Source organism: Periplaneta americana, chromosome 12 (assembly GCF_040183065.1).
Source record: "Periplaneta americana isolate PAMFEO1 chromosome 12, P.americana_PAMFEO1_priV1, whole genome shotgun sequence".
Lineage (NCBI taxonomy): Eukaryota > Metazoa > Arthropoda > Insecta > Blattodea > Blattidae > Periplaneta > Periplaneta americana.
In genome coordinates, this window is record NC_091128.1 from 163018352 (window position 1) to 163030806 (window position 12455).

The 12455-nt window shown below is 33.0% G+C and overlaps 1 protein-coding gene across 13 annotated transcripts in view; it reads left to right on the plus strand.

Moving 5' to 3' along the window:
• Positions 1–12455, plus strand: part of Piezo (piezo type mechanosensitive ion channel component) — a 303168-nt gene that overhangs the window by 169064 nt on the left and 121649 nt on the right. For 12 of the 13 annotated variants that reach the window (XM_069842458.1, XM_069842460.1, XM_069842464.1 and 9 more), the window contains one exon: positions 12226–12364. In XM_069842458.1, coding sequence (XP_069698559.1) covers positions 12226–12364 — 139 coding nt within the window. Of the gene's footprint in view, positions 1–2668; positions 2717–12225; positions 12365–12455 lie in introns of all 13 variants that reach the window. The other variant, XM_069842465.1, reaches the window with a different exon arrangement.

Here is a 12455-nt window from a genome sequence, read left to right on the forward strand (position 1 = left end):
TATGTTTTGAGTTTCATTTTTTATATCGATAGGGAGGCTATTAAACATTTTTACTGCCATATAACGCACTCCTTTTTGATAACACGATAGACTTGCCGATGGAGCATGAAAGTCATTTTTTTGACGTGTGTTCTTGTGCATGGTACGTACAAAGGAAGTGATTTGGCTCTAAGTTGGTGTAAACAATACCCAGGATCGCGTAACCTATTCCACTTAGCTTTGGTTTACAGTAAACAAATGAAACCAAATGTAGCACAGACCATTCACTCAGTCATCAGAGTTCAGTGGAATAAAACCGAAGCTACGTGTAATGGGTTACACGACCCTGAGTATCACCTGTAATGTACTACGTATTGTTTACACCATCTTAAAGTCACATTACTTCATACTATGCCATCAAGGCCCCAATAACATTCTGTTTATTAACGTTTTAATTATCAGAATGGCCCATTATGATACATTTTTGACTAATTTAATTGTGCCATTTAAAGAAACAATGTTAATACTCGTATCTCATTAATAAATAACGCCACAAGGTTACCTCCTCATCAGTATTATTTCGCACTTTCAGTTGTACATCTTTTGTATGGAAAAAATTTTTCATTTGGTGCTTGCGTACAAAGTTATTTTGGGTGGTCAAGATAAATGGGACACGAGTAGATTCATCTGGGAATTATGCACATGACATATAATTTTGCTAAAATTTATTGGATCTTTCTCTCTGAGGAAGTAACATAAAATGACAGCTTACCCAAAATCAGTTCCAACAATTTTTGTTCTATTCATATATAAATTGAAGTAACAAATGAAACTGATCATCGTTATCAATATTCATGGTTTAAACTGAGTGGTTTGTTCCAATTCATATGCAGGTTAAAATTGATCCATCTCTGTCTTCTGATGTCAGTGCGTCCTTTTAGGTTATAGGATAAGAGTTGCTTGGCTATACAGTTATTTCCCATGTAATAGAGATGTTCCAGCCAGTTGTTCCTGTATTCTTCTGTCTTTTCAACAGCACTAAATACTTACAGTTCTTTTCGTATGTCTGCATTTCTTCTTATATTTGGGCGGGAATATTCTGCCACATTGCACAGAAATCCCAATTCAGCTACTTCTATTTTCTTCTGTTGCTCTTTGTCAGAATCCAATCTTCTGACCCATAAAATAACACAAGAACTGTCATAACTTCATAGAATCTGAGTTTGATTTGTTGATTTATTGTTTTTTTTAAATGGCTTTTAATCATTCCGTCAACATCTTTATCTTTGGACCAAATAGCCTAAATAATTAAAACAACTAATTTGTTCTAATATTTGGTTTTCTAAAACTATCTTTGCTCTAACTGGTGTTGGGCCTTTAAATGCTAACACTTTTGTTTTATTTATTGATATTTCTAATTCATATCTGTTTAAGATTTAATTTAAATTGTATACCGCTGTCTGTAGTTTATCTAACGAGTCTGCAATTAGGACTTGATCATCAGCAAAATAAATAATGAGTGTCAATTGCGGTATTATTTACTTTAAAATCATATTTTAAACTATAGTTTTCCATTCATTAATGATTTCTTCAATATAAATGTTAAAAAGCATGAGTGACAATGGACACCATTGTCCAATTCTTGAATTGATTTCAGCATATTGATTTTTGGAATTGGGAATTTCTGTTTTTATTTTATTATCGACATACATACTTTGCATTGCTGTTACAAGATATTGGGGAATGTCTTTATTTAATAAGATTTTCCATAATTTATCTCTATTGATACAGTTAAATGCCTTTTTAATGTCTATAAATGCAAAATAGGTTATAAGATTAAACACTCTATGTTTCTCAGTTATGTGTATAATGGTAAAAATACAATCTGAACAGGATCTGCCTTTTCTAAAGCCATTTTGGTTCTGAGATAATATATAGTCTATTATTTCAAGCCTTTTTATTCAATATATTACCAGTAGCATATGTTTTATAGAAACTATTTAGAAGGCTAATTCCTCTACAGTTACTGTAGTCTCTTATATCTCCATTTTTAAAAACAAGGACCACTCTAGCCAACTTTCTTTCCTCCTGTACATGATAGTATTTCCAGCAAATATTAAGAATTCAAATTTTTTCCTGGAACATATGTTAATTCTATATTAAGATTGTTTTTACTTTTCCGAATTACTAATTTTAGCTCATATAATGTAATTTGGTCAATATTTTCATCAAATTCTGCTATTATCTCACTTTCATGTGCATGATTTCTAGTCCACAAATCTTTGAAATAAGGAGCCATTCTCTGAAATTGTTATACTTATATCCAGAAATGTTTGTGTCACGTAAATGAACTTGTATGTGCAGAATTACACTTCCAGTCATAAACAACCTAACCTTATTAATTTTTCTTTACATTTGTTCGACTGTTAAATTAGTAAATTCTCATTGTTTTTGTTTATATTTATGCATAATGAAATTTTACATAAGTGATTATATTAAAATTACTTTTATAGAAGTGAAATAAAATATGATGAATAATTTCTGTCTATAAGTTTGTACACATGACAATCAAAAGATGCTGCAAGTGCTTTGTGTATATATTATGTATCTTTGTACAAGTAACAATGTGGTCTTTACTAATACTCCTGCCTGTGGACTTAGCCCTTTTTTGTGTTTGATGGTTTTTTAGGTTAACAGTTACGAAGCTGATGATACTGCCGTAAATGAACACACACATGTACGTATCAATATAAGCAACCAGTTATGAATCCAACAACTCATGGAACATGGTTACAATAAAAAATACGTATTTCATATTTGTTCATGTAATTTTTTATTGTATCCTTGGGAAGCAATTATTTGGCTATTTGAGCAGCATAAATAAAATTCTTCATAGAAGTTTCAATTTCTATTTAAATTCGTTAATAAAGCCAAATTTCATGAAAAGAGAGCATATCTGATTGCTAACTTTTAATTGAACTATTATGAGTATTTGAGGGATGACACACACTCACATGTTGCTGCTTGCTAGAATATTGAATTGTATAGATTCAGGCTGTGTGCATAATCTGCATGGCGTGTACTAGAGGTAATACATGACTTCTTTGTTTATAAAGTGTGTATGTGTAGGTGATTGTGTGTATGTAAGAGCGCGTGCTTGTGTGCAAGCAGTATGCATTTGTATATAAATAAATGTATTCATAAATATATATATTTGTTAGTGCTTTTGCTTACGTGTGTGTTTTAAAAGAAAATAATTACGTATGGTGTGGGGAGGTGTTGGTGTGATTATATTTTTGTCGTTTACGTGAAGTAGGGCTATATCACAGGGCAATAAAACATTTAATACAAGGACTAATTAGAGTAGGCCTAGTTCTGTTAAAACCTGTGTTGTATTTAACAAAGGAGTCGTGGTGTCATGTGGAATTTGAAATAATGTATTGAGTGGTACCTAATGTAAGGAATCGGATTTTAAAATTAGTTGAGAAAATTGAAGGGTACACGGGAAAAATGAACAATGTCACAATGCTGTTAAGGGTGATGTCATTATTTAATTCACTGTATTACTACAAACTTTAGTGTTATTTTTACCTAAAGTGGTAAAGAAGAATTAAATCCACGGATACACTCATCATTTCCTTCATTTCAAGTAGAAACATCAATAAATTTTGCAGTAATACTGAAATAGATCACTATCTCACCTTTAATGGAAATGTGACGTCCGTTTTTCCCGTGTACCCTTCAATTTTATTTTCAATTGAAAACCTCGTTCAAAAAAGGAGAAAGAAAACTCAGCTTTCTGAACTGGCTGAAATATGTATTAGTAGCTACATTAATACTGTGAAATTTAAAATCAATTTTGATTCCCTGGAAGTTACTATAAAGCAAAATCCATTCTCCATCATTGCAGAGTGAATCAACAGACGCACACTCTAAGTAAACTACCGTACTTAATCTAGTTATTATGTTGAGAATGGTAGCTTCATAATTTATTTGAAAATCATCGATCAATATAAAATGACGTGCCAGTAGAAATATAAAAAAATTTGTTATTCTAAATATTGGTCACTGTCGGTAGAAACAGGCAAACAATATTTTCCTTTCAATGTCGCAGTTGCAAAACCAATGGTAGATTGTTTTTTCATGCTTCTTTTTCAATGTTAATTGTAAAATTCATTGTGTACTATTTTATGCAGACTTTGAATCTAATGTAATAATTATAATTTTTTAATATTTCTTAAAAAATGTGGTGGGAGCTTCAGCCCAATGAGTCCCCCCTGCATACGTCACCAGGTCGCAATATAGTAGTTGCTTTTGTATCTTAGACGCTGAAAGTACAGAATTCATACTTCCAAAATAAAGTAGGCTAATTTTCATTGCCTAGTGTATTAGAATGATATCCTTATCATAGATCTGTTTAAATAGTAATGCTAGATCGTTTCTTGAAAATTATTCATGACTTGTAAAGTTTTAACATCTTCATACTTTCTTAGTGATTACTGATTACCTTCGTAATAACTCTGTGACAAAAAATGTGATTCGAGAGGAGTTAAGAACAACTCGGCATACATTCTCGATCCCACCATCAGATTTGAGAGACATGCAGATCAACCGCATGAGGTGGACAGTGAAAAGAAACGGATCTATGAACCAACAATCCCGTTCTTTAAAGATAACATTGATATAATAGGTCTGATGATGGGAGCACGAGGTACCATACCCTCCTTCTTTGCCAACAAATGTAAAAACCTGGGGCTAACACACAGCACTGTGAAGGAAATAGCCATTAGTGCCCTCAAAGGCTCAGTTCAGATATTGAGAAATCATTTGTATGGGAGTGATAATGGAAATTTCAAGTTATCTTAACCGATGGCTGTTGATTGGTTTAGATATCAATGCCAATAAATCCTTACTATTATTTTTCTCGCGGTTTATGGCATTCAAATCATTCTAACCTAAGTTATCTGATGATATTTTTTCCCCCTTTCTTAACTGTAAATGAGGACAAACGCTAATTAGGTGTAAATTTTTCTGACATTTTGTATATTCGATTCCCTTACCTTTTGAAATGTATATCATTTTACCTTTTATGGTGTGTTTCCAAATTATATGTAATACGCTTTGTCAAATCTGGCAACCTTTTCATAAGGGAAGCTAAATTTATATTTTGTATATACTTAAACAATGTTTGGAAGATTGAATGTACCTTCACCTTCGAGTGAAAAAGAGGGGAAAGTGCCATCATAAATGGGTGAATCCACACAATTTTCCATTGGTAACTGCCTCAGCGATGAATAGCTCAGTTTGCCTGTCTTATTACATGAAAGATGACAGTAAATTCAACTACCGAATCATTACATGCTCTAATGGGAAAAGTTAAATCCAAACCCTTTTTTGAATAAATCGTCACTGCTTTCTTCGACATTTAAAACTAAAATTAACGTAGCCTCTTCCTTGTTCTTTCATCTAAGCTGAGTTGAGCAGCTCGTAAACTTGTTACTTTTTTAATGAAGTGGTGCTTCAATTTTATCGTCATTGATTCATTAAAACTGCGATGATTATTGAAACAACAATAATAAATCATTGAAACCCGTGTTAGAGTAACAATTTGTTCCGAAAATAAAGTCTAAGTAGATATCAGTATCTCTCTTACAGTACCGGTATGTTATGTTATAACTTTAAACAATGTTATGTACTATTACAAGAATGTCGTCCCTTAATACTATCATATTTATTCAATTCAATTTAATGAAAACTTATTAGATCCATGACATTTTTTCTCATGAGATTTCTACAGAAAAGTTAAATAAATGTTTTAAAATTAAAATTTGTTTAATAAATACAGAATCTTTTTTTAAGGGGACGCCATGTTTGCTTACCAACTTTGACATTGAAATTAATATAGATGACGTATGCTTAGATGCGTATGTAAAAATGATAGCTGGGCCTACAAAACAAAATACTCAGGCATGTGACGATATTTTCAAGGTTGTACGAATGTTTGTCATCCAGGAGAAATGTATTGGTAGATGATACAGAAAAAAAAAAAGATGATTGGTAGAATTTCAACAATAATTAATTGAATTTAATTAATTAATTTATTTATTCTGGTAGAGTTAAGGCCATGAGGCCTTCTCTTCCACACTACCAGAAGTGAAACACACAACGAAACAATGACAAAAATAGTAGTCATACTTAAGTATAAAAATCAATGTTACTAAAAATTGTTACTAAATAAAAAATGACGGTTAGTATAGTCCCGTCACTCTAATTTCCAGCAGTCAATCGCGTTGCAGGTCGGCTACATTTAAACGTGATTCGCTGATTCATTTCTTAAGGCTCGATAAATACTTAATATAATCGCCAGCCATTTTAGCTCTTTCATTGGCGTTCGCAGAAAGCAGACGAAGACGTTATTTGCCGCTCAATTATTTGCTGAATTACATTGCGTTTGATTTATTATCACAGGAGCTACGACATGATAATGTTTAATGGTGTGGCAAATAGATTCCTCGTATGGTAGCTCGGCAAAGTAAGAACAAAAATGGCGAACGATACTACCTACCTAGACTTTATAGAGCCTTCACTTTCTAAGACGTAAGCAAAGAGGCGGAGTCATGCTGGAAATAACAGCGTCGGGACTATAGAAATGACTATAATTGAAGCTCCACTGTATTAATAGCATTTTCACGCATTTTTGTAGTCAAAAGTATGAAGAAATCACTATAATCAAGGGACGTTATTTGAAATATCCTTTTTTTTTTATTAATTTTTTTTTCAGCCGTGTCATTATTGCATTCGTATTTCGAAGACAGTAATTATTATTATTTAAGAGTTGAAGTCCATCAAAATATGGAAGAATTTTAAATTGCATTTCGTTATAAATGGGAAGTTGATGTGTGCTGTATTATAAGCTAGTAAAGAAATATACCGGTACATAAAACTGAATTGTAGTGAGTAGTCTGATTGCATGATTAGGGGTGTCCACTTTTATTTTGTCCAAGAAGAAAGTTTTATTTACCAAAGTTTATTTACTTGCTGTTTTTCAAATTCGATTATTTGTTCACTATTTTCAAATATAGGTTGTACATTTGTATGTATTTTGTGTTGTCTTCCGTTGATGTAATTATGTGCAACTTAGTCTTGCTCACCATCTGTCGTTTGACAGAGATCCATGTGGCACAGACTACACATCAGTAGGTAACTGCATTGTGCTGTAGAAGAATGGTCTAGTTCGTGTGTACGTCTGCTAGTTGTCAAAGACAGTGGAATGTCGGTATAACTAATTATAATGCAACAATATAACACAATTTTAAAGTCGACTTCAAATGCAATGTACTTTAACACTTTCAAATTTTATAAATTTACAGATACATTTTTTTAAATAATCTATTCTGTCTATTCTTGAAATTAATATAATTGCAGTTTATTACAGACTTTCTTTAAAAGCAGCGTGTATTGCATCTTCCTATCACTTTATTTAAAGAGTTTTCTTGGCATTGATGATACTAGAGTTACCTGTACGAAGTTTGCAATGAAATTCATAACATTGGAGAGAGGCCAGCTAGAGTTGATGTCTGATGGAAGAAGTCTATGTTGTAAAATTATTTTAAGAACTAGTTGTCTGTTACGTTAGTTGTCAACAGCAATATGGAAGTTTCGTTAGAGCTTTAAACATATTTATAAATAGTAAATTTATATGTCAAATAGGTTATACAAATATAAAGATACTGATGATAGTGATTTATTTATTATTTTAATTGAAAGTCACTAATGCTCACTTAAAATTGGAGTCTTGCGCTGTAGCATTGTGGTCATTCTTATGACTCACGTTAACGGAATGCGCAATTGTTGGAGTCTTCATGGAGAAGGAATTTTCTCATTAGATTTTTGCCAGTATATGGGATTGGTGTTCACCTAGCATCAGCATAGTGATGAATTTGGGGAGCCAGTTTCGAAAACCAGCTATAATGTCTGAAGAGATCATCATGTTGACTGCATGATAATTCCATTATGGTTAGATGATTGTTCACCTCTGCTGGCGCATGTGGATGTGATACCAACAGCTGGCTGATTGGCCTTGGCCCTTCATATCGCGCCATGGATCAATAATTTTTTTAATTTAAAGAAGAGGTTATAAATGAACAATTCACAAGTTATTTACTTCATAAGGTTATATAAAACAATTCTTATATAATCTCCTTATTGAGGAAGAAAGTCACACTGGAGGACAGAAAAGTAAAAGCATGTAAAAATGTTGGAAAACGAAAGAAATTATAGCCTATTTGGCAATATAGTTCAGCTGGGAAGAAAGTGTAAAGAAAAGTACAGAGCATTCGAGCCAAGATGTCCACTCACTACTGGTGATCGCATGCCCTCCATATGCTGCACTGGTCGCCCATCTCCTGCCAAATAGTGATCGTAATTTGCGGCAAAATAAAGCTCATAATACTGAAATAAAAGACTTACCTTATTGTAGTAATTGCTGGAAATGGTGACCTTGGACTGATTGCTGGTACGGTACCAGTTACAAAAATTTATCCTAGCCACATTGTCTGGGGGGAAAAGCTGATACACTACAGGGGTTTTGTACGGTTTTAACTTCAACAATTTAGTAGTGTGTTGAACTGAGGTTTTTGACACCCCTACTTCCTGGGCTAATATGCGCAGAACTTTCTGAGGGCTTCATTCTAATCGAAAACCTATGTCATCTAATGTTTCCTGAGCTGAGATTCGTTTATTCACTCAGTGCTTCTTATTCTGAATCGAACCTGTTTCGTTAAATTTCTTTATGAGTCTGTATACTGGGTGTTCATTTCAAAGTGTGTCATGACGTCACTGTTGTGAGTCAGCTATTTGAAGCGAGTTTCAGCTTTTATGTCAGAGAAGTTGCCTATTAATCAAGGGGTTGAATCTGAACTTGAGAACGTATACGTTATAACTTGAACGTCGTAGCAACAGATGACGATCTGTAAAGTCTGTGTGCTACCATAACCTCTTTCGAACTGCGTTTTGCTCGGGCAAGTCGTACGCAGGGTATTTGTTATCGTCGATTGCGTATGGCAACATTCAACAATAAGTACAAATCAAATGCTCCGTGTCCATGTTGACCATCGTAGTTAATGTCAACAAATACGTAAGTAATCGTCTTAACCCTCTCCCCATATCCCGACAATAAGAAAAAACTCACCTCAGTACGTGTTTCCGAACAGTTCACATTCCTGCCACTACAGGTGTTACCGTACGTATCGGTAAGTACTCTTCAGAATGAACGCCGTTCTTGCTAGGCAACTTCTTTGGCACATAAGTAATACACCTCTGTGGAAGTGTAGGAAGATTGAATTGTCTAGGCTCATCGGCTAGCCACATGACAGCATACAGTGAGCCATGACACACTTTGAACTGAACACGCAGTATTGTTTTCTTATTTGGCACAGGATCATCAAAGAAACGACATCTGAATTTTCGGCACACGTTCTCCACGTATATTTCACGAAAGTCTTGCATATAAAAACCCGTTGTTCTGTACTGTACATCACAACACAAATGCGCACAACAGAGATGCACTGAATACTTACTTGAATCTACCATACTAGCAGGCAGCTTAACGCTGGGACTCGCATCATTCCCATCCGCCAACCAGTTTTCATGATATGGGGGATATCTTGGCTTGAATGGTCTGTAGAAGCAAAGGGTAGTAGCTTGGATATCAACTCTGACTGGCCACACTTCATTGGGACACACAGTGGGAGTCTGTGATGTGATATTGCAGTCATATGTAACCGTTCTTAAAATAACGAATAAATATCTGTGCACCTTAATTGTTATAAACATCATATCCCGCAAAATGTATTAGTAATATTATAATTTTAATTACATTAACATGGCATTTTAACACAGACTTAAGCTTTATATTATGATAATAATATTGTAATATGCCATTTTCTTTTGCTTCTTTTGTGCTTTTCGTAATTGTGTTTCGTTGCAATAACATGTTGCTAATATGATTATGTTGTACTGGCATTTCACTGTCAATACTGTTCATTATTATTTAAAATATAAAAGCAGCAACATTATTCTTTACGTCTCTGAATTACATTTTCAAAGCATATGTAATTTATTCCTCGTGAATTTAAATTATTATTTATTGTTGTTTATATTTTGTGTGTCAACTCTCACTCAAGAGGACATGGGGCTCACAGTTATTTGGTACAAAATTTCAAAATTTTGTATTAGCCTAATATAGATTCAAAGGAAATGATAATAGAAAAAAGAAAAGTAAAATTTGAGTGCAGAAGACATTTAGGGCCTTGTAAATCTACTGAATAAATCAATTAATAAATTTAAATATGAAAAGTCTCTTAAAGTAATAATTGTAATTTGTACATTCTTGAGCTATTTTTTTGGTAAAAGAACGATATTTTTTAATCATTCATTTTTAAAGATTAAAAGGTTCTTATGCTGACGTGCAATATTGAACATAACAAATATTTCATAATTGATATACTGTACTTAAAGTAAACTTATCATTGACACAAAGGTGGTGATTTTTCGTAAGTAGTAAATGAGAAATACATTCAAAATATGTGTATTAATTCGCTTGAAAATTATAGATCAACTAAACTGAAAAATTTATACATGTGTGTCATCTAAATGATTATGATTCGAAATTTTCTCGGGCTTCCAGCCAGGTCATAAGTTGGTGATCCACCGACGTTTCGAGGATGTTCATCTTCCTCATCTTCAGGGTTAAATGATCATTTAACGTCGGTGGGTCACCAACTTATGACCTGGCTGGAAGCCCGAGAAAATTTCGAATTATCATGTCGCCAGGAAAGCTTCAGTAGTTATTTTAAATGATTATGATTATGATTAAATGTAAAAATGACACATGAAATTACAATTATTTTGTCTCTCTGTCGTGTAAAAAGTTTGCGCACATTCAAGGAATAATGTGACTTGTTTACAGACTTTGACAGCAATAAAACTTAAATCCCGTAATTTGCTAAACCAGTCTTGAAGTTTATTTGGTTTCTACTGAGTAAAGTGGATATTAAACGATCGATCAATAAATGAGTACTATTCCTATATAGCTCTCTTTAAACAATGTAACACGAATCCTTGAAGTTCATCCAATTTCTTTCTTAGTAAATTTTCAAAAAATATTTCATAAAATTTTATCTTACAGCTTCAAGATGCCGAGAGTAGGTAACTACCACACAAAAGCAAGAAAGAGGCAGAGGAGGTCATTTCGAAAAATGATGGCCATTATTCAATTTTGGGACATGATGTTTCATTTGAAATTTGCGGTTCACTTGTGCTTGAATCCTGGCGATTTTTTTTTTTAATTTTAAATCCTTTTTGTCATCACCTTTAATAATTGATATTTACTTAAATTTGTGCCTTAAATAATGTAAAATCTTAAGTAATTTTTTTTAAAGAGATGCAATAATTACTAGGATGGTATGCAATTAGTGCAATTGTTTATATTCCTGAATTATTTAGAAAATGTATTCATTTCTACCTTTTAACTTAAAGCAAAACTGCAGCTTTTGGCTAAATTGCACAGACTTGTTTCAGCTACGAAGTTAAGAGTTTTGCTTATGGCATCTCCTCCATTGCATATGAATTGAATGCCACATCTATAATGGTTTGCTTTATATTAGTATATCTCTTGCATGCAAATATCTTATTTTCTAATTAGACATTATGAGAGAAACGGTTTCATATTCTCCAGCTCAACATTCTGATAATAGTAATTTATTTTAAGTATATAAAAGTAATTATTGTGGAAAAATATTACAATTTGATGCTAGTCCATGAAATCCATAATTTTTTTAATATTCGTTAGTGGTATAAACTGCTGCCCCATGTCCTCGTTATTATATAAACTTGTGCTTAGTCTTTGAATGTTAAAACTTAAAGTATGTCAGTGATATTATCTCTAATTTCCATGTTCATGAACAGTTCTGTACTTGAGATGGAAGTGTAGAAGTGAGCTTCCACATGTCAGGTTTGTTTACCAGGATGACAATTGAATTGTTATAAACTTCTTCTTAAACTTTTGCTTTATAATACTAAAATCACTCATTCTTGTAGTTCCTTTACGTTTTATCTAAGGAATATCCTGCTGTGAAATATAAATTTAATTGTCCTGGTATTAAAATTTACTACTCCAACATGAAATTAGTGTTGTTGTTTTTTCAAGTTTTCTACTTCTTAAAATACAGATAAAATTTGTTGCAGCTAATAAGAAACATGAGTCCAACCAAATATGATGGCAGTGGGCGACGGCGTAGTACAGTCAGACAGGATGTGCACGGAAGTGTGATCCTTAGTGATGGATATGAAGATGTCATCCAACTGGATGCTCTGGGTGTTCCACGTAAGTTGAACGTGATGGTACAGAAAGCATCTCTATTGTCTTTAACATTAAACCCTAGAATATAGGTAAGCAAACTGTTACAGCATGTCGA